The sequence below is a fragment of the Trypanosoma brucei genome, chromosome 11, assembly GCF_000210295.1.
Source record: "Trypanosoma brucei gambiense DAL972 chromosome 11, complete sequence".
Classification (NCBI taxonomy): Eukaryota; Euglenozoa; class Kinetoplastea; order Trypanosomatida; family Trypanosomatidae; genus Trypanosoma; species Trypanosoma brucei.
Genome location: NC_026744.1, coordinates 1,040,337 through 1,068,284, shown reverse-complemented (window position 1 = coordinate 1,068,284; position 27,948 = coordinate 1,040,337). Strand labels below are relative to the sequence as shown.

General features: G+C 45.7%; 13 protein-coding genes across 13 annotated transcripts; 2 read left to right on the top strand and 11 right to left on the bottom strand.

Moving 5' to 3' along the window:
* Window positions 1-1,072: 1,072 nt before the first annotated feature.
* TbgDal_XI4260 (hypothetical protein, conserved) lies at window positions 1,073-2,107 on the bottom strand (the record flags this gene model as incomplete). The annotated part of the gene is made up of 1 exon (XM_011781270.1): window positions 1,073-2,107. One exon carries the CDS (start codon window positions 2,105-2,107, stop codon window positions 1,073-1,075), a length of 1,035 nt encoding a protein of 344 aa, XP_011779572.1.
* A 1,761-nt stretch (window positions 2,108-3,868) lies between these two features.
* TbgDal_XI4250 (hypothetical protein, conserved) lies at window positions 3,869-5,416 on the bottom strand (the record flags this gene model as incomplete). Its single annotated transcript, XM_011781269.1, has 1 exon — window positions 3,869-5,416. One exon carries the CDS (start codon window positions 5,414-5,416, stop codon window positions 3,869-3,871), a length of 1,548 nt encoding a protein of 515 aa, XP_011779571.1.
* A 768-nt stretch (window positions 5,417-6,184) lies between these two features.
* Window positions 6,185-6,574, top strand: TbgDal_XI4240 (hypothetical protein, unlikely; the record flags this gene model as incomplete). The annotated part of the gene is made up of 1 exon (XM_011781268.1): window positions 6,185-6,574. The coding sequence occupies one exon, from the start codon at window positions 6,185-6,187 to the stop codon at window positions 6,572-6,574; it is 390 nt and encodes a 129-aa protein (XP_011779570.1).
* Window positions 6,575-7,215: 641 nt separating this feature from the next.
* Window positions 7,216-8,955, bottom strand: TbgDal_XI4230 (hypothetical protein, conserved; the record flags this gene model as incomplete). The annotated part of the gene is made up of 1 exon (XM_011781267.1): window positions 7,216-8,955. The coding sequence occupies one exon, from the start codon at window positions 8,953-8,955 to the stop codon at window positions 7,216-7,218; it is 1,740 nt and encodes a 579-aa protein (XP_011779569.1).
* Window positions 8,956-9,501: 546 nt separating this feature from the next.
* On the bottom strand, window positions 9,502-10,629 carry TbgDal_XI4220 (hypothetical protein, conserved; the record flags this gene model as incomplete). Its single annotated transcript, XM_011781266.1, has 1 exon — window positions 9,502-10,629. The coding sequence occupies one exon, from the start codon at window positions 10,627-10,629 to the stop codon at window positions 9,502-9,504; it is 1,128 nt and encodes a 375-aa protein (XP_011779568.1).
* Window positions 10,630-11,269: 640 nt separating this feature from the next.
* TbgDal_XI4210 (calmodulin, putative) lies at window positions 11,270-11,740 on the bottom strand (the record flags this gene model as incomplete). The annotated part of the gene is made up of 1 exon (XM_011781265.1): window positions 11,270-11,740. One exon carries the CDS (start codon window positions 11,738-11,740, stop codon window positions 11,270-11,272), a length of 471 nt encoding a protein of 156 aa, XP_011779567.1.
* A 600-nt stretch (window positions 11,741-12,340) lies between these two features.
* TbgDal_XI4200 (hypothetical protein, conserved) lies at window positions 12,341-13,714 on the bottom strand (the record flags this gene model as incomplete). The annotated part of the gene is made up of 1 exon (XM_011781264.1): window positions 12,341-13,714. The coding sequence occupies one exon, from the start codon at window positions 13,712-13,714 to the stop codon at window positions 12,341-12,343; it is 1,374 nt and encodes a 457-aa protein (XP_011779566.1).
* A 434-nt stretch (window positions 13,715-14,148) lies between these two features.
* TbgDal_XI4190 (hypothetical protein) lies at window positions 14,149-14,742 on the bottom strand (the record flags this gene model as incomplete). Its single annotated transcript, XM_011781263.1, has 1 exon — window positions 14,149-14,742. The coding sequence occupies one exon, from the start codon at window positions 14,740-14,742 to the stop codon at window positions 14,149-14,151; it is 594 nt and encodes a 197-aa protein (XP_011779565.1).
* A 150-nt stretch (window positions 14,743-14,892) lies between these two features.
* TbgDal_XI4180 (dynein light chain, putative) lies at window positions 14,893-15,243 on the bottom strand (the record flags this gene model as incomplete). The annotated part of the gene is made up of 1 exon (XM_011781262.1): window positions 14,893-15,243. One exon carries the CDS (start codon window positions 15,241-15,243, stop codon window positions 14,893-14,895), a length of 351 nt encoding a protein of 116 aa, XP_011779564.1.
* Window positions 15,244-16,796: 1,553 nt separating this feature from the next.
* Window positions 16,797-17,159, top strand: TbgDal_XI4170 (hypothetical protein, unlikely; the record flags this gene model as incomplete). The annotated part of the gene is made up of 1 exon (XM_011781261.1): window positions 16,797-17,159. The coding sequence occupies one exon, from the start codon at window positions 16,797-16,799 to the stop codon at window positions 17,157-17,159; it is 363 nt and encodes a 120-aa protein (XP_011779563.1).
* Window positions 17,160-18,817: 1,658 nt separating this feature from the next.
* TbgDal_XI4160 (adenylosuccinate synthetase, putative) lies at window positions 18,818-20,626 on the bottom strand (the record flags this gene model as incomplete). Its single annotated transcript, XM_011781260.1, has 1 exon — window positions 18,818-20,626. One exon carries the CDS (start codon window positions 20,624-20,626, stop codon window positions 18,818-18,820), a length of 1,809 nt encoding a protein of 602 aa, XP_011779562.1.
* Window positions 20,627-24,203: 3,577 nt separating this feature from the next.
* Window positions 24,204-25,511, bottom strand: TbgDal_XI4150 (nucleobase/nucleoside transporter, putative; the record flags this gene model as incomplete). Its single annotated transcript, XM_011781259.1, has 1 exon — window positions 24,204-25,511. One exon carries the CDS (start codon window positions 25,509-25,511, stop codon window positions 24,204-24,206), a length of 1,308 nt encoding a protein of 435 aa, XP_011779561.1.
* Window positions 25,512-27,176: 1,665 nt separating this feature from the next.
* Window positions 27,177-27,947, bottom strand: TbgDal_XI4140 (nucleobase transporter, putative, (fragment); the record flags this gene model as incomplete). Its single annotated transcript, XM_011781258.1, has 1 exon — window positions 27,177-27,947. A coding segment is annotated over one exon (771 nt), but the record flags the coding sequence as incomplete, so codon positions are not given.
* Between the last annotated feature and the right edge of the window lies 1 nt (window position 27,948).

The following is a 27,948-nucleotide window of genomic DNA, read 5'->3' as shown; positions in this document are numbered from 1 at the left end:
ATATATATATGGGATTGTCTCTTTTCGTGTTCAACCGTTGGGGTTCCCCCTTTCCTTCTTAACTCCCTTTTCTTATTTAATTTCCTCTCTTTTTTTTCTAATTTTTTTATCTTTTTCTTTTCCTTTCCCCGGACATCAATCCCCCTTTTGTTAACCTCCATTCCCCATCACCGCCATCGGTTCTTTTCCCCGTGAGAGGCATTTATGAACAACAGCAACTTCCTCGGTTAATGTAAATATAAATAAATATGTAAATGAATAAATATATTTACATGAATACGTATCATATAACGTCGATCAGCAAAAAAGAAAAAAGAAAAAAAAACGTGCACGTTCCAAAAAAAAAAAAGAAAAGAAATCACCGTCTTTCAGTGTTCACCGCCACCATGATTCTCTTTTCCTCACTTATATCATCTCACTCCCCCTTCCCCTAACATTTTGCATCCCATGATCCCTTTTCCCACTAGTCCGTTCTGCACAAATACAGACACGCACACATCCTTTCTTTCTTTATCTTTTTGTTTCTTTTTTTACAAACAAATCGCGCTGTATTTTCACGGTACTCCTTCTTTCATTATTTTTTTTTTTTACGGACACTTTTACATACGACCATAATGCAGAAGAGTAGTTAGCGTGACGGTAGGGGAAGACAGGGAAGCAAAACACCAACGGCAACGACAAGAGTATAAATAATAATAATAATGATAATAATAATAATAATAAAGACGGTCATTGGTGGGCAATGAAATTTCTCATATCAACCGAAACTCCCTTGAGAGGAGGAGAGGGAAAGAAAGCGGTTAGTAGAGTAAGAAAACAGCAGTTTGGAAACTCATTAAAGCAACCGGTGGAACAAAAAAAAAAGGAGAGAGAGAGAGAGAAGAAAATCAAAGCAAAGTAAAGTGAACCCGTGAAAATGGGTTACAACCTTAGTAACATGTTCCCAACTCCCTTTCCCCTCTTGTTAATACATTACATTTTCCCTTTGTTTCCCTCGCAAGCCATTGCACTGCAAAGTGACAAGAGCGAGAAGGTGTTGCAACTGGGTAGCATGACGGTCGAACAAAAATAGCTAATGATCGCCGCCACGGATATCAGACTTGCAGATTGGGCAACGGAAGTGTGACTCGAACCATGGAGCGGCACACGAAGCGTGAAGAAAGTTTCGGCAGCAAGGCATTCGCGTGACCGTTTGTCCAACTAGGACGCCATCTAGACAAATACAACATTTGATTGGATCTTCCTCGCACATTTTCTCATTTGCTTCCTTTTCCTCCTGGTCAATATTTGCACCCCCCTTAACGAGCCCATTACGGCCAGCTACCATCCTATCGGATTCTAATTGTTGCTTCACGTGAGTAGGTGTAATCACAACACGCAGTTCGTTCAGTCTCGCGGGTTGCACACCACGCTCCACCATTCCGAGACGCTCTGTGAGCTCCAACAACTCCTCATAAGACATATTATCCACATCAAGGTTTTCACCGGCCTCAAACGCATATAAGTCGTCGGTATCCAAATCTCCCCAGCCACCAGCCATGTTTGCTCTGGCGTGAGTCCCCCGCCTGCGGCGTCCGTTGCTAGAAACCAGTGGTCGAGTGACCATCGCTTGGAATGGAGGTGAAGGGCGCCGTCCACCACCATATGCCCCGCGGTATTTCCACCCATCAGCAGAGGTGCGGTAAACCCCCAGTGTAGGATCCCCAAAGCCATACGTAACTGCATTTACCGTCATACGGTGAGCCATATATGGTGGTTGTGCATGCATTTGGCGGTGAGGTTGTGGTTGGTTATGGTAGTTAGAGTACGGTTGCCGATACTGTTCTTGTTGACCCAACTGACGGCGATTACCCGCTGCAAATTGCCCAGGATAGCTCGGTGGGCCCGACCACGCCACTGGATCATATGAACCGGAAAAATTCAGTTGCGAGGGACGGGTAACTATTGCAGGGAAATAACCAACCGCTCCCCAGTGTTGGGTGGGAACCATCACCGTAGTATGCCACATCTGTGAAGACCCTGAGCGGAATTGTAGAGGAGGTGGGGCCCCACCACATAACCGTTGGTAACCTACTGAGGATGGCGGTGGGCCACAACTGTTGTACATCGAATAGTTGTGACTGTACGGATCCACAAAATGCGTGGAATGGGGCGGTAACCCCCCTTTGTGAAAAGCGGAAAGGAAACCCTGAACCGCTCTCTGCCAACGGATGACGGTTGGATGATGGTGCTCCAGCAGGAATATTGTGTGGAGCTTCCACAGCCCCTCCCCCTACATCATTTACTCTTGTCGCCGTGCTGATATTTTGCGGCTCCCCAGTGACGCCTGGTGGTGGTGAGGGATATATGTTCGTTTGGTTATTATCCTGGTGAAAAGGATATTCGCAGCCCATCCCTGCACTTGCTGCAGTAGTTGCGGGGGACGTTACCAACCCCTCATGGACCCAACGGATCATGAAGTGCGCGAGAGATGTTTCACTAGGTCCCTCCCACTGCCGTATGATAGTACCTCTAATTTCCGCGAAGAAAGCAAACGAATATATATATATATATATATATATATGCGTGTATATTGGCCGACTTCCCCCTTTACCGCAATTACTTTCGATCACTTGCTGAAATTAAAATCAGAAATGTCCTTTCTTTTCCCCAATTTGTTGTCGAAATGTGGCACCGCCTTCTTTTATTTTTGAAATTTTTATTTTATTTTTCTTTCAGTCACTGTCACACTCCCACCTTCCACAGCAAAGTGTGATTCCACAAAGCTACAACAACTGACCAGCCACACGGCAAACCACTCAAATGAGAGCGAGTGCAATAAATGCTGTTCCTGTAGTAGTTTAAATACGGGTTGCCTTCTTTATTTCAGTTATTGTTATTATTATTATTATTTTTTTGGAGGGGGTGAAAAGAATATGCAACATTCAAATCAAAGGAATGCAAGAGAAGAGAAAAATAAGGGAGGTTTTTGGTATTATTATTATGCAAATAATTTGAACAAGGGCTGCCATCGATCCATTTGGGAGTGAAACACATCATTTGAAATAACAATAGGGGCACGGGAGCGAGAGAGAACAAAAATTAAAAAAAAAAAAAGAAAGCCATGGTGGTCCGACAGAAAACAAACGTACGGATGGGGCCATGGGCCTTCGTGGCGCAACTCGTTTCCCCCTTCAGGCGATGCTGCCTGTAAGAAATCCTTCCCCTTTTTTTCTTTGGCTTGTTCGTTTTCCTTTTAAAATGACGGAGAGCAGCAAGATAAACTACCCAACTCTAAAAGGAAACGAAACCACAAAAACAGCAGCGGCTTCGGTAAAAGGGGGCCCACGATTGGACCAGTACAGATACATCTAGCTCAACATTCAATATTGGGCGCATGAGGCGCCCTTGGTCGAAACCGTCCTCTTTTTCTACTTTTTCTTTGTGCCGTTCTCGAGTTGTTGTTGTTGTTTTTTTCTGTCTCCGTTGTTCTTTTCGATCCATTGTCTTTCTTCCCATAATCGCCTAGAGGAGAAGCACGAGGTATCGATCGGAATCACCGGTAAACACGAAAACACAACAGTCAATCCAATTCTACACCTGTTCTTCTCATATTTACCTCGCACAACCTCCCTCATCCACCTTTCTTTTTATTGTTGTTTTTTGCACTACTCTATATATGTCACCACCATAACAAAAAACAAAAAAATGGAAAATACACATACACACATACATACCATAACTTCCGTCGCAGGTTCACACGAACGTGTAAGTGCACGCACACCCGCTCTAATGCACTTCACTTCACTTCACTTGGCTTGCGTATTGTCTCGCGGCTCCTCCGTGTTGTGTCAAAAGAAAGGATGGGAAGCAAGTGTTACATAATTTCTTACACGTGCAACTCCATTGCTTTCTGACGCAGGTAAGGATTCATGTTGGCTGGTAACTGCGACTCCACATATGCCCTATAGCGCTCTTCATCCTCCTTTACTGCCTCCTCCAGTAACCGCTGCGCTTCCAATTCCATTGCTTCCTCACGTCGCTCATTCTCCTTTCTCTCCTCCGCTTGCAGCTTGTGGATGTGTTGCAGCAATTCCGCCTCTCTGCGCAGCCGCTCCGCTTCTAACCGCTGTTCCATCCGCACCCTCTCCGGGTGCTTTCGCATCTCTAATTGATAAGCCCGTGCCTCCTCATCGTCCATGAAGCCAGCACGGTGTGTTTGTGCCTTACGGATGTTTTCTGGAAGCACCTCTGGCTCCACCTCACCCATCGTCCTGCGACGCAATTCTTCTGCCTTGCGCCGCCGCTCCTCTACCATTTGCTGCTTGCGCGCGTCATCGTCAGCAGCCATACGACCAACCATATCAGTCCACCGCTTCTCAAACACGTCCTGGGTTTGTGCAATTTGCTGCGTCGCACGGTGCTCCGCTTCAAACGCTTTGTGGCTGATTTCCTTGGCCCTCTCAAAGTATTCCCGCTTCCTTTCAATCCGTGCTTTAATATCCTTCTTGGCCTCTTCAAGGGCCTGTTCCTGTCTTGAGTGCTCCTTCTCCTCAAGTTCGTCGCGTTTGATGCGTTCCAGAAGGCGACCATGCTTAGAAAGCGGTGGTTTCGCTATACTTCGATTGTATTTGTCCACCTCTGCCATCTTCTTCCGCATGTCCATGAACTCTTCCAAATTTTCCTGCTCCTCCTCCTCTGCTGCACGCTTGGCCTCAATCGCGTCATCCTTGCTCAAGGCCTTCAGCTTCTTTCTCTCAGCAATCTGGAACATCATCTGTTGAAGGTGGTTATTCTTGAGATCTACTTCACGGGCGATGCGGTCATACTTCTCCTGCTGCTCCTTCAATATGTGATCGTGCGCCCCGCTCATAAGTATCTCCTGCTCCCTCTTCTGTTGTTCTTCCTCCGCTTTCTTAACCTGCGCCTTCACGGCAAGCTGCGCATCGCGGTCCTTTATCGCTTCGTCCAGCAGAATAAGACTACGCACATGATGGCTACGTGGGTCTTCCTGAAGCAGTTTCATCGCCATATGCGCCTGCTTTTGTTTCCTTTCCTCTTCCTGGTGTTGGCCACTCAACTCAATCAGCATTGCTTTGCGGCGTTCCTCCTCTTTCTTTTCCTGTTCACGGAGGCGTAAAAATGCTTCCTGCTTAGCTTGGAGAGTATCAGGCCAGTCAGCAACACGTGCCTTCGATGCTTCCGCCCGCTGTTCATCCACATGGCGGCGATATGCGTTGTAGCTGTCTTCATCAGCAGTAAGGATGTGGCGGATGTTGCAAAGCTCACTTTCGCTCATTACACCCACGCGTCGTGCCAACGAACCCTTTGCCACGGCATTTGCGAAGCCGTACCTTCGCTTAGGGTCAACACGTGCTCGACCAACTTGAGACGTTGAGGACGACAACACTTTTGTCGATTGGGTTTGCCCTACCATATTTGTATGTTTGCTAACCTGTCACAACTTCGTTCTTTTCCTTTCTTTTCTTTTTTCCTTTTCTCTTTTTTGATAGAACACTGCAGCGGTGGTGCTGACAACGGACGCAGCAGGCAGTGGGAGGTAACCGCAACTAATCTGTGTAAATAAACCTAGAGGGAGTGAGTAATTAACTAAACAAACTGAGAAATGAGAAAAGGGCAAGGAAAAGAGAAAGCGTAATGCCGGGAGGAAGTGAGTGCACCATTATGGGGACCAAAGAATTCAAAATGCGGCGATAAAACACAAAAAATACAAACTCGAGTGGACAAGACATAAACTTTTACTCCGCGCCCTACACCATTTTCCTTTTTTTTTTTTCGTGCATGTGTCTTTTTTAAAAAACAGGAGGAGATAAAGCGCAGCATAATAACGAGCAGGACACACACGTTAGTCAGGGACAGTAAGGAATGGAGTCAATAAAACTGGAGAGTTGAACATGTCCCACAAACTGCGAGTATTTCATGGAACGTGATGCATAACACACGCACACACATATATACCCTTCACTTTCTTTGCATGCACATGTAATTTCCCCATCACCCCTCTCAAACCGAAGAGCTTATTCAAATCAAAACAAACAAAAGGCAGGTGGCACGCGCATATATCTCAACCCCCCCCCCTCTCAACCTTGCGTTCATAACGGCTTCTTTCGCTTACACCGCAACACTGGAGTCAGCCGGGTTATATTTCAGCAAGAGATCGGAGAAGTCCACATGTGTGAGAAACATGCGGCGGCAGCAGAACCGCCAAAGGTTGAAAGCATCCAATGCAGCTTCCTCTGACGAGCCCTCAGCAACAAGGTCAAGATACAACAGATATTTGTCTGCAATAACGTTGCCGCATGTGAAACACCGAACAGGAATGATCATCTATGTACTCGTACTTTTCCCTTTGTTTGACTTTCCCCTCTGTCTGATGTCGAATAATATGGCAAATTCCCTCACAATATTTGTATTATGCCTCACTCTGCCTACACCACTGAAACCCCAACTGATATTACACACACGACAGTGCTTCAGTTCTTCGTGCTGGCCTGCCACAGGTGCAATTTCTTTTTACTTTTGCAGGCAAAGAGGCGGGATGTCGATACCTCGAAAGCTTAACGTGATCACGTGAAGAAAAAAAAAAGAATAGGTCAAATTGGTTGAAGGATAAAGAGAAGAGCAAACGATCAAATTACCCCTCGCATGGACAGAAGCACACACACGAACGCATATATGTATATATATATATATATATAACATGGATACTCTTTTGTCTAAGCACACGTCCAGAAGAATGCGAAACTAAAGGGGCCAAAATACAATAGTAGGAGAAGGGTATAACAAAGAATATATATATTCTTTTATTTAGAGAAAAAGAAACAACTGAGTACTAAATATTAAACAAATATGAAGTGGATGTAGCCCGAACTAAAAAAATGAACCAATAGGGCTTGAAACGAAGTTCCCTTTATTTTCATCCATTTCTTAACAGCAACGCATAAATCGGCAACCAACAGCAAAGAAACAATGGGAAATTATTATGCAAGGCACCAAATTGTACCACCTCTCCCATATTGCGTTTCAGCGCCTCCGTTAATGTTAGAAACATTGGAAACGCACAACCAACACCACATTCTCCACAGGCACTTTGTTGTGGCACCCATTCCACAAACACAGAAACCTGGTACTCCATTTATTATTATTATTTCTTTTTTTGCTCTCTTTGCACCCTCTTGTACCTACACTTTCCTCTCTTAATACTTTCTTTTTCCCTCACTTCCCGCGTTCCACCCAAGGCTTGATGTTAATAATCAACTCCAGCACACCAAGAATAACCTCCACGAAGACGAGCCAAATGACAATCCACTCCAGCCGCGCACCATGACGTTGTGAGAACTCCTCCGCAATCATCGACAATATTTCGTTTGCTGCGTCCAGTTTATTATCCAGTGCCTCAACACGCTCCGCAATTTCAAAATACTCCTTGGTAGCTTGAAACACTGGCTTTAAGTAAGCGTTTTCCCAAAAGAAGTCGGGTTCATCCATGAGATTAGATCCGCTCTTAAGCATCAACCGATACGACAGCACCTCCCCACGGAGTTGCAGAAGCCGCCGTTCCGCAATGGTCACTCGACCATTTTCACGCAGTTCCCGCGGCAGCGGGGAGCATCTCTCTGCCAGTTCTTGCACCTTCAGCTCAAGGTAGTCAATTTTTGCTGACTGCGCAAGGGCGTGCGAAACGCATAACATGCACACATTACCTGTAGAAAAATCCCCACGACCACATGGAATGAGAAAGTGATCGAAGCGGAGTTGCTCCCGAAAGTGTTCATCAGGTTCCAGCGATTCTTTGCGGGCAAGATTGTATGTACACCACACAGGGTAGTTTGCATTCACCAAATGCGTGGCATAGCGGTTCACCATAAGGTTGGAAATAGGGCTGCTGGACAACATAAAGTCGTTCTCCACAATTTTGAAAAAACGCTGGTCGAATCCCCACCACACCACCGCCCCGTACCCAAACACAAACAGATCAAAGCCGGCACTTCGGGAGAGTTTCGTAAATGCAGATGAAGTGGTCCGATCGGTAACCTTTTCACCTCCAGCAGGGTTGGTGCTTGAATTATCCAAATTGTTACCAGAGCCATCCTGGCAACCGCTGCCTCCAGCCCCCAAGCCATCACCGCGTGGGTCCTTTGCCTTCATCTCCCTGTCAGAGAAGCGAATATGAAGAACATCGAAAGCAAACTTTGCATAATAACCCTGTGCACAGTAGTATGACTCCATCTCACTGAGACGGAACTCATCCGCAACACAAACATAACCAACACGCCCCGTTGGTGACGTTCCCTCATCTCTCATGCCGCCACCTTTACCGAGCGTTTCAGCATCACCGGTACGGCGGTACTTCGTTTTACGTAACGCCCCTTTGGGCGCCAGAACACGCATGCCACGATTGGGGTAATAATTGTGGCTGCCGTACTTTGGGTAGGCCTTAAACATGGGATTCAATGGACTACCCAACACCGGTGAAGGCGTAAGCGGCCCCCCTGCATTTATGTTCCTTCGCTCAACTCCACCACCAGAGGTGCCACCACCATAGGCTTCCACAGCGACACTTCCAGGAGCCAAATCAGCAACAGCCGCGGGGGTCGTTGTTGCGGCCGTGTCAATAACAACATCTCCAGCCTTCATTGACCGTGGTTTCCACATATCCGCGCGTACTTGCACAATTCCTTTTGCCTCATCGTACGCCACGTCATTGTGAGCAACGTGTTTTAGTTCATTCACAATTTTTGACTCATCCACAGCGAGTATGCGCGCAATTTGATCCACGGAAAAGGATGAGTTGCTACTATACAGTAGTTCTAGCAGCCGGTTCCGCAGTTGGATGAACCCTGCATCCGACTCGCTGTCAGTCATGTCAATCTTCAGTTTACTACGGCTACAGTGGCGAAGGGATGAAAAACAATTAGAGTAACACCAAGCGAAATGAGCAGCCGATGTAATCATTCCGTTTAACACTCGGTTCAACCCAATTACATTGGTTGTCGATTACGATACGCCCTGGTTAAAAATACGCTAATAGCGCTCGCTAACTACAGCCGGCGCTGGGAGGCGAATAGGCAGCTCAGTTGCAGCACCGCCAAGGGGCGAGGGAAGAATAGTGAAGTATGGAAGGCACCTCAATGATGAACACACAGGTGTCAAAACGATGAAATTAGGAGGAGCAGGCGTTCGGGAAAGGAGTGGAAAAGGGAACAGATCCGCTTCCCATGTAATCTCCTAGCATCCTCTCCTTGCTTCCATTTGCATGTTACTTTATTTACTCCGTTTCTCCGCTTTTTTTTTCTTAATATTCAGCTCCTTAGAAGGGATCTTTTCCCTCCGGTGCCCCTCACTTATCCTTTCTTTTTTTCCTCACGCATTCATATTCTTGGCATCGGTCACGTCAAGTTGCGAGAGAAATGAACCCATCCTCTCTTTCTGCAAATCGGGAGCAAAGCCAAACATGTCCACAACCCTCGAATGAGAGCTTTGATACGAGCCGATCCCCGTTTACAAATACTCCGTCAAAAACGGCACTACGACGTTCACAAACTCTTGCATTTTTTCGTAGTGGACAAAGTGGCCAGCGCCCTCCACCTCAACTTCAATCGCATTTGAGAAAAACCGAGGAATGAGGCGACGGTCCTCAGGTGTGTTGTAGGGTGAATTTTGCCCAAAAACGAACAATGTAGGCAGCGAACACCTCAACGGAGCCACCAACTCACCGCCTCGGTCACGTGAGACTTTCTCACTTGCAGAGAGAAACCAACCAGAAACCCCTAGTGCAATAGAATTATAGTCTGCGCGAAGGACTGGCAGGTTGCACCGCCACGTTGCCTCCTTTGTTCTTGGATCGAGGCGAAGGTTTGTCAGCAGGAAATCACGCATTGCCTTATTCGAAACACCCACTCGCTCAAGTTCTGCATTCCCATCACCAAAACTATGTACCCGAGACAAGTCAGCAGCCACCATGGCATCAAGCGTCTCCGATGAGCTTTGACCATGCTGCCGATGTGTCCCCAAGGCAGTGGATGGTGTAATGTCCACAATGACGACCGCCTTCACACGCGGGGGACGAGCAACGTTGTCTCCCTTGCAGTCATACAATATGTCGTATAACGGTTGCGTCTCCGGCAAACCCATCGCACGGTTCACAGCCCGCATCTCCGCTGCATTCCCTTGTTCGTCACACCAACCGTAGTAGTCACCACGTTTGCAGCGCTGCTCGAGTTCCTCCACACCCGACTGCAACAGCAGCGAGGTCTCATTAGCACGGCGAAGCATCGAACCCATTACGGCAAATCCGCCCATACTGTGCCCGATTAACACTATTCCCCCGTCACCTTCCGCCCCCGCTCGAGATTGCCACTGCCTTTGTTGCTGAAGTACAAAGTGCTCGATGTCCGATGCCATCGTTGCATTTGTGTGTGCATTGAAGTGGGGACTCTCTCCGTGATTCCGCATGTCAAGCATGTGGATTTCCTCAAGCCTTCCGCGTACCCCATCATGTGCAGCAAGCCGACGTCCCACCGACATCCAGTTGGTGCTGTTGCCCAACAGGCCATGCGCTATGATGATCTGTGAGCCGCATTTCCCTGAAACACCTCCTTGCAGTGTTTTCTTGGCTAAAGTTTTCATTGCGTTGACTATTCAAACTTGCTCCTTTGGTCTACCTGTATCCGTCCTTCACCTTATTACGTACTAAAAACCTCTGGCTTCCCTGCACGGCTGTGTGAGCACGGGCCCCCTCCTGCTTTGAAGAGCACGCAGGAAAGGGACGACAGTCGAAAGAAAGGAAAGCAAGTAAAAGAGAGGACAGAGTTGCAACACGCAGCCGCACTGGCACACATAAACACCAAAACACACTTGGAGGGGAAAAGGAAAGCGAGTGGGAACAGCATCTACGTGTATGTCGGTGAAAGTAGGTATAAGCAAGAACTACGAAGCAGGTGCACAGATGCCCGTAAAAATCTCACATAAACATATGAATGAAAGCGAGGAAGGGGAAAAACAGAAGTAGTGCGACTCTTTCTCTCCTTTGTACTCTAAAGTTGCGCTGAGGTGTTGCGAGACGGGCGGAGCCATTTTCAAGGCGAAATAAAAATATCACACTAGCGCTGGGAGGCGGAATCTAAAAGGAGATGATGATACCACAACATGGGATACAGCCACTCCCACCAGCGACGACGGTGGCAGCAAAGGGGGGGGAAAAAGACCATTACTTCGCCCTTGTACAATACAAACGCACTTACTCCATCTCATCCTATCTCATCTCCCTTTACATAACACCGCCGCCCCCTACCAGTGACACAAACTCAAGGTAATTGATCCGACCTGTTCTGTCTGGATCCAGAGTGGAGAGAAGCCTAATGGCATCGTCGTGAGTGAGTTTCTCCGTTCCATATGATACAAGCGCATGCGTCAAAACTTCTGTAGAGACGAAACCAGTTGGCATGTCATCTGTTTCAAACAATTTGAATGCCGTACGCAACTGTTCAGGGGTATAATCCGTCTGTACCCGCTTCGACATCATAGCAACGAACCCATCAAAATCAATACCATTGTCTGGATCATTACCGTCGGCGCTACGGAGCATATGCTCGAGTTCCTCCTCCGTGGGTCGAAGTCGAAGTGTCTCCATCAACCTGCGAAGCTCAGTGCAGGAAATGCGGCCGCTGCGGGTGGTGTCCACAAGATCAAACATCTCGCGAAACTCTTCTAACTCCTTTTCGCTAACAGCATTTGTCATCTCTCAAATATATTATTATTTTGTTTGCTTTGTGAGCCTTCCTCACCCCTCTCCAATACAATGGAAGGTCGTACACTTTAGTTCAGACGGACTATATATATATATATATATATTTGTGTGTATATGTGTTCCCGCAGTATCCTTTCCGCAAGGTTACAAGCGCTTCACCCTTTTCCTTCCTATTACTCAACTTTTACCCTTGAACTCGTCGAATATCCACTCGCTGATACGTCTCCGCAACCACGTAGTGTTTTCTCCCCGTACCTCGATAAAACACTAATTCCAACCTGATCCCCTCTTCTTCAGAGAAAAAAATATATTTCAGGGCAAAACTTTTCGCACATTTTTTTTTATTTAAAGGAGAGTTAAAAAGCATGGGAACAAATGATGAACCACGCAAATACACAGAAGAAAGCAAGCACAGAAACAGAGCATTTAAGGCACGCACTACGATAAACACCACACTGCGTTCACCCCTTGATACAGGCACAAAGACACACACACAGATGAGCAAGCACGCATGTTTAGGCTGACATATGAGGAAACAAATCAATCCGTTACCAGAAACCCGCCAACACATTCGTCTGCATAATTTCTTCCCTATGCAGTTCGCGATACAGCATTTGCCACATGCTGTACTTGTCCCAGCCACGTCATGTACTCCTCCTGCTCTAGGAAGAATTGCATTTGACACACATACTCGCACAGTTGATCTGATACACCCAAGTCGCCTTTGATGTAGTCCAATAAAGCGTCACACAACTCCCTTGACAATTCACTCACGTAGGGACCTCCGTAGCAAAGAGCACGACTGTACTCACCCGCACTACCACAGGAGTCCATGAGCATCTCAAATGCAGGATAATAAGGTCCGTAACACGAAGAAGAACACGCCACGGCGGCCTCATCAGCTACTTGTTGAGGTTGCGCAACTTCCTCATATCGCAGTCGAGGATCATCAAAGCGTCTCTCCACCAGCGGCCGACGCCGTCCCCTTCGCCGAAGGAGTTCCAAGAAGAGCGGCTCACCATTCCCGAAACATGCGTGCTCAACAAGAGCCTGCGCTTCCTTCATGGAAAGAAGCTGTATGGATCGAATGCGCATCTCACTGTTAACACTGGCGAGACATACGTACATGCTGAGAGCACCGTCCTGTGGGGTACACGAGAGTGGCTGAAGAAGCTTGTTTGCAACCCTGTTGTCAGGCACTGTTTTTTGCACAACTAAGTCAAAAGAGGACCACTCGCAAATGTCCACCGTGGGGTCATGTAATGACGGGTCGTACACGCGGAAAGGTGCAAATACCGTCAGGTGCACATCAGCACGACTCAGCTTGGGGGAGTCGTGCAACTCGTCCATTCGTTGAAGTGTGGCGCGGTGACCGCGCCCCTCCCGGTCGTACCCAACAGTAACCTTCGGTGACGACTTGCCGTCTTCCTGTGAGGGTGGTTCCTCCTCCTCTTTGGCATGTTTCTGCCTACCTTCGCTCCCTTTCCCCTTTTGCGCATACTTGTGCCCACCTTTTTGTAAAGACTGCAAAAAAATATCGTGAACGCTACGATAACGCCTATTGTTCAGCTCCGCAGACTGGACGCCGTTCTTTAAAGTGCGCGTCATAACGAAATAATTAGACCCTGAAGGATGGCGAACCCTCCAGCCAAGTGGCGGTAGCGGTGGAATCGCCGCAACGCCATCTCGCGTGTCACGTTCCACCTCGGCTCGCAGTTCAGCCGCTGCCGCTGCTCCCAGCGATTCGGCGATGGTCCGCAACGATACGCGCTCACACGTCGAAGCCTTTCCACCTTCCCCCGTGCTGCAATGCAGCCGCCCGTCACTAACAGAGTTGCTGTTAGTGTCTACGGGACCGCTGATATCATCAATGTTATTCTGATGGGTCAAAAAACGCCGAGAACAGCACAACGGCATGGTCGCGCGCGCAAGGAGAGATAAGCTGCTTCGACAACATACGAGCATAGAAAAGATATGCACTGCAAAAGTGGAGGCGACAACGCTGAAAGAAAAAAGCCGTGAGTGCCAATGCGCGTGGGTGCAAAAAAAAAAAAAACAACAACAACGCGTCGCCAGCTTTTATGTACTCGGTATTGTTATTCCCACTTATTTTGTAACCGCCCACGGTGGTGTGTCTCCTCCCCCTTGCTGCCCCACACACACACACGCCTACCAGCAGTGGGATTACAGCGGCTGGGTGAGAACACAGGTGCGGATAATGCCTGATAAATGGTATGCATAAGAAGGGAAGAAAACATTATAAAGGAAGAAAACCGAGAGAGTTATAGTGGTAAAGAAAAATTGTGACAGGGCTGGGGCAAAGAGTACGATGACGGATGGGAATAAAGTGGCAGAAACGCCAAAAAACTTCACACACAGATACATGCGGGCACGCCACTTCAATACCGTGCAGCTCGAACAAAGATAAATTCACGCACCTTCAGCACACGGGAGAGTCGAGTGAAGAGTAAAAAAAAAACAGAAGGGTGGGGCGAGAACGTAAAGGTTACACTTGCGCAAATGTGTGGTCGAAGGGAAAGAAATCTAAGGTAGAACGGGTATAAGACAGTATGCAGGGGAACAGACCACAGGTGGGAAAAGGGGGGAATGCAGTGCGAACATTCCCATGGATGTGTATGCTGCAGCATCTTTCCAAGTGGACGGCGCAGAAGCGCCCAAATTCCGAAAAAGGTAGGAAAGTAGATAAATTGAGTGGGGGTGAAAGAAACCTCTCGAGTCCAGTAGAACATAAGCAATCCAAACCCCCTGATGCCCTTTTCGTCCTTCCCAATCGCTTTCCACACACACTCCTCTACTCGTCTATTTGAAAACACGCACGCACGCAACCTGTCTATTTCACCACACTCCACGTACACAAATAACCAATCGCAAACCAACAAGCACACACACAAACACGTACGTATAAAATAAATAAATAAATAAATATATATATATATATATATCACTTTTCCCGTATGTGCACGGTGCGGCATTTGTTGCTCCCCCTCCCCTCCCCTCCCCTCCCCTCCTCTCCACTCTCCTTTCCTTTGGTATTCATCGCTGTTATCTTCCCTCTCAAATCTTTACATGTGGCTTATGCCGGTGGGGGCGGCGAAACGCAGTGCCCGAGGATATGATACCCACTAATCCAGTTTAACGAAGAAGACAGTCACGAAGCAGTGAAGTGTTTCGTTCTCGTAGGGCACATGCACAACACCATCAAAGGTGTTGTCCCATAAACTAATGAAGCCGGTGGAAATGGCAGCCCCGGTGCGCTGCATAATCACACAACTGACGACAAATTTAAAGGGTTTCTTCAAGTCCGTGAGGTTCTTTAGAACACTGTCGACAACATCGTCGACCCAACTGTCCACCTTGCGTGGATTCCATACCTCCTGCCCAAACTTCATGCGGAGCAGCGTTGCCACCTCTTCCTGGATAACATCGCTGTTGACAGTCACATCTTCATGGGGTTCTTCGTGGTTATCTGCCATTGTTTCAGCACGCTCTCCAGTTTCTTTCCACAATACAGTTTTGGCTTCCTTATTTTATCTATCAAGTACGAAAACTCTAATTTATACGGTACGAACCCCCAACCTTGTTTTCAATGGCCTTCGCACCGTTTGCACTCTGCCACAAAGAACGGCGGAAGGCATAATCGGTAAAACGCAACCGCAGCGAAGCATAAATTACAAAAATGAGAAAAATGTATGAAAGCAGAAAAAGAATAAGAATAAGAAAGGAAAAGAAGAAGGATGCAAAGTGAAGTTCAGCTCCGCTCAGCGAGTGGAATGCGGAGTACCGTCCATTGACTTTCCTTTCCTTTTTTACTTTTTATTTTTTACTTCCCGAGTTAATGCAGGCGGAACGGCTACCAGCCACCTCCGCCCTCATCAGTCACCAAAAACCTTCAGCCACGGAGGGAAAAGGGAAAAAAGGGAGAGGGTGGAGACGGACGGGTCACCAGGTTACTTTTGCCGCCTGTTGTTCTCTCATTTTATTATTACTATTCCTCTCTTTAAAAAAAAAAAAAAAATGTTCACTGCTGGTAAATTAACAGATATGAGAATATTCAGCAAACATTTGAACCTCCTAGTGCGCCGAATGGCTGCGGTCGCAGGTCCCGGCACACAGATATGTGGAGAAGGGTGGATTGGGAGTATGCAACCGGAAGAAACATAGAACACAAAAAAAAAAACAGAAAAACGAAACAAAACTGAGAGCCAGTGGGTACCCGCACACAACCGAATTATATAAACATATAAATATATATTGGATTTCCCTACAATTAGATGAAAAGGAAGCTGGCAACTACTAACATGTCACTGTCCATTCGATGTGAAAAGACGTGGAAACACGGAAGGAAGTGTGCGCTTCACCTTACGGCAAACAGGTGGCATGATCCACACAAACACAAACACAAACACAAACAAACATCCGTCTTTTTGTGCTGTTTGTGTTTCTCTTTATCTGGTTCATTTCTTACTGCCACAAAAAAAGGGGGGAAGTACACACATGGGGGAGGGGAAAAAATGAGGCAAACATGATGATTATCAACGGTCAATCAACATTTTTTTTTAAAAAAAAAAAGTACACATTCGTCTACCAATTGTAAAAGAAGGAACCATCCTGTAAGCGTATGATGCTTGTGTGCGCGTGTGCCAGGGTCATAAAGGGGGAAAAAAAGGAAAAGAAGAATGAAAACAGAAATGGAAAAAATATATATGTGGAGAGAAGGAGAGTGAGAAAACAACATCCAAAAGAAAGAAAAAAAGAGGAAAAGAAAACCAAATTTTGCAAAAAAAAAAAAATGCCTTCCCTTGAAACCCTCCTCACACCCAAATGCACCACGGCACTAAATAAATGAATGGGTTCGACTACATAAAGTCCGCGCCTTATGCACACATTCACACACAAATTTGGAGATATATATATATATATATATATATATACTGGCGCCCCAAGGAGACTCAGCGAATAATATTAACAATAGTAACAATAGCAGTTAAAGGAAAAATAAAAAGAAAAAAAAAGCGTTACCGGCAAAATGTACAAGCAAAGAAAAATTAGGGACAAAAAAGAATCGGTACGAGGTTTAAAAAAAAAAAAAGAAAACACCTCTCTCACTTCCTTAAATTCAACCACACTTTCCTTTCTTTTTCCTTCGTCCTCCCTTATATTCTTCTCCATATTAACCCAACAGCACCATCACGTGGTCCCCAAAACAATTATTACTATTTCTATCAGTATCGTTCCTACGATTATAAATAATAATATTGCTTTTATTACTCACATAATTTGCCTTCTGTCGCGTCCCTCCCATTTCATCCCCTTTTCCTCATCTTCCCTCCTTGTTTTTTTTCCTTTTTTCTTTTTGTTTTCCATTAGTTTCCCTCCCCCACCAGCCTAATATTACTTCGACCATTTTTTCCCCCCCCCTTTAAAAACAAAAGACAAGACGAAAAAGTACAAGAAAAACTTTTTGCCTTTCTTCCTCACTATATCCATAAAAGCAACCAAACATAGACAATCTCCACAAGACGAAAAACGAAACAAAAAGGGAAGAAAACTGCTGCATCAGTAAATGTTTTAATTATTTTTTTTTTTCATCCCTTTCTTTCTTTCTTTTTTTCTTTTTTTTTTTTAATGGGCGTGTGTATTTTATTTCCGATTTATTCGTTCATCAACTGCACAGCGAGCCGATGGAATAAAAACCTGCACATCAGTTACCCCTCTCAAATTACAACAACACGAGTACGCGCAGCGTTTCTTCTGTCTTTACCTTTACCTTTATTTCTCTCTCCCTCCTCACTCCTTCCCTTTTGCCCCTATAGCTATTCATTTTGTTCCTTTCTTTCTGAAGAAAAAAAAACAAAAAAAAACACGCGCAATGATGGAATGGGGCAGAGCAATTAAACACAATCCATATAAATTATCACAAAATATTTTAGTTTCTCTTTTCTCTCCTGACCCCGCAGTCCCCACCAGTGCCAAAACACTCATTTCGATCCCACTCCTTCTCCCATCTCCACATTTATTTTCACTTTTTGTTTCTTTTTCTTTGGCTTTGTTTTTGTTTCGTTTTATGCTTTACTTATTGTTTCTTCTTTTTTTTTGTTAAATGGTTTACTTCCCCTCTCTCTTCTCTTTTTTTTTCCCCCTCAAATTATATTATAAAAATATTATCATAATATCTTAACCTCTCTTTTCCGCTTGGCGTAATATAAATTTCCCGCTTCGGATCCCCAAACTCCCCAAATTATCTTTTTTTTTTTTTTGCTTTCCTTTCTTCCTTTCTTTCCTCTCTCTCTCTCTGCATGTGCGTATATAACGAGAATGAAACAAAACAAAAAAGAAAGAAAAGACAAAGGGTTGAAATATACAAAAACCATTGGGAAATCACCTTCTTTTTTTTTGTTGTTGTTTTTTTTTTCCTTCCTTTTATTTTCAGTATAATAATGATATAATAAAAGATTAATATCAATGGAAGGTTATCGGCCATTCTCCGCCCTCACGGTCCGTTAACACACATTTCTCTTTTTTTTTTCTTTAATTTTTTTTCATCCCTTCAACCCCTCTTTCAGATTTTTCTTGCTTTTTGGTGGTGTTGCCGCTATTGCGGACGTTCGAAACGAGTGCAGGGAGGAGAGGCGGTGGCGCAAAATAATAATAATAATAAAAGCAAAATAAGGAATGGGCTAAATTAGTCAGAAAAAAAAAAGATAAAAAAGAAAGAAAAAAGTGATTCCCTATTCCTTATCCTTCTTCATAGTACAATGCACCTTACTGCATTGTCTTCACACCAATCCCACTACCCTCCTTCTCCCCTCTTGCACGTCCAGTCATTGCTGGCAACTCGTATGGACCTTTCATGCATTTCCTTCACTTGAGCCCCGTTGCTGCTCACCTTGCTTTGCGTCGTTAACAAAATACCATTACACTCTTAAAATAAATTACATTCCTTCTTTGCTTTATTGCTCCCACCCCCCCCCCACCCAACACAATCCATAAAGCTACAGCAAACACACATGCAAACATATTCACCGCATCACATTATTCACCTCCACTTTATTGCTTGAGGTATATAATGTCTGAACCCCTCGGGCCGTTGCCAATGGAAATAACTTTTGCGCCAGTGAAGAATTCCACATTTGCGATGAATTCACACACGCCCTTCGGCAGTGGCTCGTTAGGACGACGCTTCGAAGCCGCAATGGGAGCGCCTTTCCATCCGTTGATAACTTTCACAATTGGATAGCAGTGGTACAACGCCATCTCGCAAGGCACCGGGTCTCCGGCTTTGATGATATCTCCATTCTTGTACACACGGCCGTTCGCGTCCACCATCTTATTTCCCACATCGTAGTAAACATATGCAATTGTAATACCAATCCTATCGTAGTCGTCACCACGGTCGACTGCAGAGATGGAAAGGTACGGCCCCTGGACCGCGTTAACCTCAAAGTGCAACACGCAGTCGAAGAACCCGCAGACGCGCGGTTTTTTGGTGACTGCACCGCATTCCCCATGATGGCGGGCAGAAGCGATGGACATCGCGACGCCAATGTTATACTTCCCAGTGGCATCCTCGTACTCCAGCGGCTCATATATGCCGTTAAAGGTTTTCGACTCGGTGTTAAACGCCTTAGTGTAAAAGAAGTTTTGAATCTTGTCGAAGTCAACGCACCCACCCTTGGGTAGCGCCTCAAGGGTCTTTATGTCCTGGGCGGAGTAATAATCTTGCGGGACAAAGCTACTGGGGTTTGCGCCAATTCCAACACGGCTGCTTCCCGGTGCCTTGTGCACATTAATCACCAAAACTTTATACCGCTGAAAGTTGAACTGAGCAGAGGCCAGTAGTCCACCTGCCGTCGTGTCCGCGGAGGTGGTGCTCTCCCAGAATTTCTCACGGGCGTTACTCAGCCAGTAGGACTGCGGGCCCTCCAACAGCAATTTCTCACCCCTGGCAAGTGCCGCGCGTAATTCATGGGTCACGTCACAACGCCGTGGGAAGTCCTTGTTGTTCTTCACTCGCTCAGTGTAGAGTTTCACCAAATAGTCGATCTTATTCTCCGCCCGCGCAAAGTCTACCACATAACCTGGCACACGCTCCACACCATCAGCATTCTCCTCTTCACAGCGGCGGACCACATCCTTATCGGTTAGTCCCTTAACTTTTAGCAATCCATAGTATGTGTCCATGTCCTTAGCAAGCCGGGCTCGGAGAACCCCCTCATCATTGAAAATGTGGTCCAGGCGGATGCCACGCTTCGTCACCTTTGAGGCATGGATGGGGGACATGCCCTTCAAGGTTGAGGAGTTTGGTGCGGATCCAAGCAAATCAAGCAACTTGTGGTAGGGTGTAACCACAAAAACATTGCCAACAAAGAGCTTGTCCTTGTAGGGCATATTTGATTTGATAAATTGTCCTATCTCCCTCTCCATGAAGCTAATGGGATCCATAACACACTCCGAGCTCACGTAGTTGCGCGTGTTGGGCGTGAGAAGGCTGGATGGGGCAAGGTTAAACACATACTTGCGGCCAATGTCATCAAAGACTGTGTGTCCAGCATTTTCTCCGCTGTTAACTCGGGCGACGCACGTGCATGCGGGGTGGCGAGCAACGGCATCCACTGTCTTCCCCTTTCCCTCATCTCCGAAGAAAGCACCGACCACCATGATGATCTGGTGCTCATCAATCAACGGGTACAAGGTATCATCAACAGAAGCCTCTTCGTACTTCTTAATTGTTACCGCCTGTCGCAGCTCTGGGATGGGAGGAACAGTCTTGAGGTACTTGTACAGCTCGAGTTGCGAAGCATTTGTTCCGAGTGTGTAGTTATGCTTAGGTGCTGTCGCACTTGGAGCCGCGGCCATGTTTCACTGTAGCCTCGCAGTAAAGAGCAGATGCAAATGATATCCCTTTCCTTCGGTATCTTCTCTGTACTTCGTCTCAGTTTCTTCTTCACCAGCTCTTAACTTCCTATATCTAACCTACTTGCTTGGATGTGTGTACGCTCTTACTTAACTGGGAATAACGAAGGGTAAAAAAATAAAGCGGAGCTTCTTTCTTCGTTACAAATGAGTTCCCCCGTCCTTTCCGAGTTCCCGGCCGCACTCTTAAGTTATTTAATACGGTTCCCTCCCCCTCCACGCTTCGTTCTGTTTCTTTTCCTCTTGAACTTGCTTCGCTCCTCCTCATCATCTCTGTTTCCAACCCGCGACCCCACTTCCCTGCCAAACCCTCCTCCTCCTTTTCGGCCCTTTTCTTTGGTTCGTTTGGTTTGACAAAATTTTTTCTTCTTGAGAGTAGCGACGCTTCGCCGATTGAACCAACGTAATAGACGGGAAACAACATGAAAAGTAACCAACAGCGCAACGCCACCACGCCCACCTGGTGTACACATACACAGAGGTGGCGGCAGCTAAAATTCGTATCAGCAACCCCGACAAGAAAAACTGGCATCGATAACAATAATAATAAATGACACAACAAAAAGAAAGGGGCTGAGTGAAAAGGGGATCATTTTGGAATGTATTCCTACTGCGAAAAAATACCATACCACCCCATTCATTCACCCGAAGAGACAAGCAGGTCGAGCTCATCCACATTCAACCGATCCGTTATACCTCACTGAAAGCCTTCGGTGCAACATGGGGCACGTATCACAGCTCGAGGGATGTTTGCCGCCATCAGTTCTAAATTTCGCTACAGGACGGGAATGAAGAGCAACAGCCTTTTATACAACAAGCAGCGCTAACATTCCATGATTTGAGGAATGTGGCACCTTAACACCCCTTTCTCTGGCGGAAGCATCACCAAACGTCCGCGCAGAAATGAGACTTCACACATACACATGACACAACAGCGGCTACAGGGACGATAAATAACAGGAATGGGAGGCGAACAGATATCGCTGCGAGTCCAGCCAACTGCAAACGCGCCCAACCGCGTACAACCCACTCCGCTACAACACGGGGTTTCGCGTACAGGCCCTACTTATTCACACTGGTGCCGGTCGGTGCAGTGATGTGTGGCGCTACGATACGCTGCCACCAAACGAGGAAGATTGCAAAGGCTTTCGGTTACACTTCGGCACCGATGACCTCTAGATTTTGTAACTCCCCCAACATAACTCAGTGGGCCACTCACATGGTTCAGTGTAGTGCCACAGCACGGGAGCCCGTTAAGTTGGTTAGTATCATATATTTCTTTGGTACGGATTTGTGGTAGGGCGCCATGGTGAACCGCTGGTAACGCAGCGTTTCCGGCGTCACCATGGACAGCACTCCAGAGAATAGATGGTAAAGTAACCACCAACGCAGTCACAAAGCAGTTTGGCTCGTACCCTTCCGACCCATGCACTCAGTAGTAACTTTGGCTTACATTCCGGACCAGATGGTTTTGTTAGTCGTCAATTCCTGCTTCATAACCTGCGTTAACCACTGCCATCGCAGGAGCCCCATTAACTAGCAATGCAACGTTAGCTGACACGATACACATATGCGCAGCCCAACCGAACCACGTGCGTTCAATATGAAACAGTACCAAAAACTGCGGCAACCCATAGTCCACCAATGTTTAACCTGTAATAATACGCACAAATGCACGAGAACGACAGAAAGAGAAGCAAACTCTGCATACAGTGCAGTCTTGCAAAAAAAATGTTTAGCTCCTGGTCGATATTTGTCGGCAATCAACTATAAGTATAGTCATTGCTATTATTTCACGATTTGTGTTAATTACTGACTCCTCACAGTGGAACACTACGGGAAAACGAAGTGTGTCTCCCACAACTGTCGCAGGTCCGCCTCGCAACTTTAAGAGCGCATACAGACACCGTCCATACGGACTAAGTCCCCTGCTTTCCTCACATAAAGATCAAACCCATAGAGGCATGTGAGAGAGCGAGCAAACGCAAGGTAAAAACCTACTGCCATCTACCTATTTCATGTGTAACTGTACCTATCCAAGGGTGACAGCTCGTTAACAACACCACGGGTAAAGAGATTGGGGTCCTTGAAGCGTTCCGTAGCCTTCGGCACATGCATGACACGCTCACGCCAATCCGGTTCCAGCAACAAGTCCAGCTCTACCCGGTAGTTCGAGTTTTCACCAACCGCCATAGAGGCCATTTCCCTTTCCTGAAGTGCCCGTCGCAATTCTCTACTGCGATAAACCTTTTGAATGTCAGGTTCCACATCAAGCCATTTATACTTGGGATTAATGCGGCTCTCACGTATCGTCATCACACCCTTCTTTGTGGCGTACAACGTGTATGTATTAGGATCCATACGAACATTATTCCCTGGTCGATATTCAGGTAAACGCGAATGACGATCCTGACCAAACCGCCGCCTCTGTTCCTTTAGCTTCTCAAATGGAGTAACTGGAGTACCAGGAACAACATGAAATAGTTTAGCCTTCCGCCTTGGGTGGCCGGCTTGATTTTTCGCATTACCCGCAGTCACCTTGCTTGCTAGATAGCACAAGGAGCACTTTAACATTACACAAAAATACTAATGAATATGAAACAAAATAACAAAAAAATAAGAAAAGAAGAAAAGAAATGGGAAATGGGAAATCAAACAATATAAAGGAACAAATAAAAAGGTAAAACACAAAGAAGAACAACTCACCAAGTACAGCTACAACATACACAAGCTTGGAGCAATAACTGCCGCAGTTAAACATTAAGGATAAGAGATAAGAAAAAAATTAAAGAAGAAGCAGAGAAAGATAGAGAAATGAAGGACCCACCAACCACATTGCATTAAAGCACAGTAGGTACAACAACAAGCAGAATAACCGCAAACTACACGAGAGTTAGGTGAATCCCTGTTTATTACAACTGATACCAGTATTATTACTTTCTTCATGCCTTTTTACAAAAACAAAAATTTACCCCATTAATGTCAAAAAAAAAAAATGGTCGAGGCCATTAACGGTGAATAGTAGCGACACCAGTGGCATATCGTACAATCAGTTCACATTCCTTTACTTAACCACACAAGAGTCGCACCATCTCACCACAAATTTCAGTACACCCAAACACCACAAGCACATTGCTCCAAACAATATCTTCAGCAGGCAACGTAATGTGCATCATAAAAAAAAAGGAAGGGAAGTAAATGCCGGACACACCGCACCAGGTACCGAGAGAAAGTGTCTGACGTTTTTTCCCTCAACATACCCAGTAGCGGGGAAGCAGTCCTAAGACAAAATTTTCAAATTTAGTAACCGACTAGCGTACTGAGGCAGCCCAAAATAGTTTATGCTGCCTCACCCGCACTTGCCTTCAATAAAATAAAATCACCAAAAGCCACAAAATAATTAAATACCTAAAATATTACGTTAGATACTTTTATATATTAAAAACAAAAAAGAAATTACAAAAAATTAATACATAAAAAAGAAAGTTAGAGCGAGAAGCGGCTCCTCCATTAAGCGTACTCATGGTAGGAAGATAACCACAATCATCGCGAGCACAGATGCAGCGGCAATTCCAGAAAGCAGCGAAATCCCCATCAACTGTCCAGCCATCAATTTCTGACCCGCAGTCTCAAGACCAGGGGTTATTGGGCCATACACCATCGACATGGCACCCACACAGTTGGTCAGGCCAAGGAGAAACGAGAAGATATACGGACCGACATGGCCAGGGATGTATTGGTAAATGCATAACATGAAGGGCAGAACAAAAATGAAGCGGGCGAAGGTGGCGTACAGCAGAGCACGGCGGGGCGGCCAAACGCACTTGAACGAGGTGGAGAAACGTCCAATAGCATCCCCACAGTTGTATAGCAGAATGGCAATTGTCGCAAACCAATTGTGGTCACGATCGATGGGAATAATAAGACTGGGGAAGATAAATAAGGTGAGGAAGAAGCCGCAGAAGACTGTCACTAACATCATACGGATAATCTTCACGACAGGCATAACAGCAGTTGCCGTCAGTTGCTCTGCTGTCGTCATGGCACCCTCACTCTTACCTTCACCTTCACCTTTACCTTCAGCCACGGGTTCATTCTCATCATTTTGAGACTCAGCATCTACTCCTTGTTCTTGTAGTTTGAGCATACGGTACTCAGCAACGTGCTCCTGCGCGTAGGAATTATATCGTAGACAGAGAACCATCGCAAGTGTTGCGGACATTATCAAAATACCAAGTGAAAAATAAATGTATGACTGCGTCAGCACGGACTCATAGGTATCTTCCATCGATGCCTTGATGATGCACTGTAGTGTGGACGTTATTACACCGCATAGTGACACTCCAAACATAACAGCAGACATGAACTTAGATGGCATCGACGCCACCAGAACGTAGCACGTCGCCTCATGGTATGATTTCCCAATACCTGCAAATATTGTCACAAGGCAGAGAAGAACAATGGCAACTGTTTGAGGTACCTTGATCACAGGCATCATGAGAACTACAAATACCTCCGACATCATCAACGTGATGGAAAGGGCAAAGCGCACAGATAATGAAAGTCGACGGGCTGCACGAGTTAGAACGGTCGGTCCAGCAATCACCTGCGACGCAAGCGATACAACATTGTAGAACGTGAAAATATTTTTCCAGAAAAAGGGAAGGTTCGGTTCGGCATCCTCTTTACCAGATACGTACTTGTAGTAGTCCACCATAAAGCGCGGTGCGGAAACGAGAGCGTTAAGGGGCATTAGAAGGGACACTCCAAGAAGGATGCATGTTGCGTACATGTACACTTCCCCCGCAGAGGAAAATCCAAGAGCCATTGCACACAAAAGGTATCCAGCGATGCAATTCAGTTAAACCCGAGTGGATGGATAGTGGATGTAACTTATGCGATTCTGGTTTAGTGCGGTGTTGTTCACTTGCCTGAGTTCAGTAAGAGAGTCTTGTGGCTTTAACCTTCGTACAAAAAGAAAGAGAAAGGAGGGAAGTGACTAAGCTTACAGTTTCCTTAAGTGGGGATGATACTGCTCATTTTACAGGCAAGTATTTAGTGGTTGCGGTTCTGCACCATCCTTATCACATATATGTGAATATCGCCATCGTATACACATCCGCCATTACCACATAACAGAAGCAAAAAGCAAAAACACGAGCACGCAAATCCACGGGAGTTCATCGAAAGGCAAACACAACGGTACAGCAACATGGACATATGCAATAGGTCCTCCAAAAACTTCGGAACACCATATCCAGTAAAACCATTGGTGAGCCAACAGCTTCGAAGCAGCGCGGCAAGTACAACTACAACAACATACATAAACTTGACGCTATCACTACCGCAATGGGGCAGTAGGAATAAGATATAAGAAAGGAAAGAAAAGGAGAAAGAGAAAGAGAAGGAAACAATATCTATATGGATGGAGAAGGTATTGAGTACTTAAACCTAAAGCATATCAGATGCAGAAAATAACAGCAATACAACCGCACATCACAATAATCATTAAACCCCGTGACGCACACAAATTAGACGATCTCCCATTTATTACTACTGTTACCAGTAATACAGATTTCCTAACACGGCCTTACAAAACAGCGCTTCCCCGAAGTTATACAACAAACAAACATATATATATATAATTTTTAAAAAATAGATAATTATAATACACAAATAACGATTGTAGCACGCAACGGAGGTCTATAGTTGAAAGGTAACGTGTTGCTGCAAACAAGGAAACCGCAGGTATTTACGCAGAAATTACTAAACACTAATATTATCCCTCCGTACATACGCACTAAAGTTGGCCTACATGAAAGAAGGAGGAAACGGGAGAAAACACACACTAGAAATTTATTTCTTATTTATATCCACTAAAATCACACCACTAATAATGGTTGAAGCTCGTTGACAGTGAATGGTAGCGACACCAGTGGCATATCGTACAATCAGTTCACATTCCTTTACTTAACCACACAAGAGTCGCACCGTCTCACCACAAATTTCAGTACACCCAAACACCACAGGCACATTGCTCCAAACAATATCTTCAGCAGGCAACGTAATGTGCATCATAAAAAAAAAAAGGAAGGGAAGTAAATGCCGGACATACCGCACCAGGTGCCGAGAGAAAGTGTCTGACGTTTTTTCCCTCAACATACCCAGTAGCGGGGAAGCAGTCCTAAGACAAAAAAAATAAACAAAAACGTATGTTATAAAGGGGCTAGCGTACTGAGGCAGTCCAAAATAGTTTATGCTGCCTTACCCGCACATGCCTTCAGTTAAAGGAAAATCAAAAAAAAATAAATAATTAAAATAAAATAATCTTGTTAATGTAAAAAAGATATAAACTAATACATATATATATATATATATATATACAAGTTAAGATAGTATCTTTGATAAAACATCAACGATGCTCCATCACTTAAAACACGTCACGTACTAACAAAGTGGTGTTAGTGAGAGGCGGCTCCTCCATTAAGCGTACTCATGGTAGGAAGACAACCACAATCATCGCAAGCACAGATGCAGCGGCAATTCCAGAAAGCAGCGAAATCCCCATCAACTGTCCAGCCATCAATTTCTGACCCGCAGTCTCAAGACCAGGGGTTATTGGGCCATACACCATCGACATGGCACCCACACAGTTGGTCAGGCCAAGGAGAAACGAGAAGATATACGGACCGACATGGCCAGGGATGTATTGGTAAATGCATAACATGAAGGGCAGAACAAAAATGAAGCGGGCGAAGGTGGCGTACAGCAGAGCACGGCGGGGCGGCCAAACGCACTTGAACGAGGTGGAGAAACGTCCAATAGCATCCCCACAGTTGTATAGCAGAATGGCAATTGTCGCAAACCAATTGTGGTCACGATCGATGGGAATAATAAGACTGGGGAAGATAAATAAGGTGAGGAAGAAGCCGCAGAAGACTGTCACTAACATCATACGGATTATCCTCGCTACGGGCATAACAGCAGTTGCCGTCAGTTGCTCTGCTGTCGTCATGGCACCCTCACTCTTACCTTCACCTTCACCTTTACCTTCAGCCACGGGTTCATTCTCATCATTTTGAGACTCAGCATCTACTCCTTGTTCTTGTAGTTTGAGCATACGGTACTCAGCAACGTGCTCCTGCGCGTAGGAATTATATCGTAGACAGAGAGCCATCGCAAGTGTACCCGCCATTATCAGTAGACCAAGTGAAAAATAAATGTATGACTGCGTCAGCCCGGACTCATAGGTATCTTCCATCGAT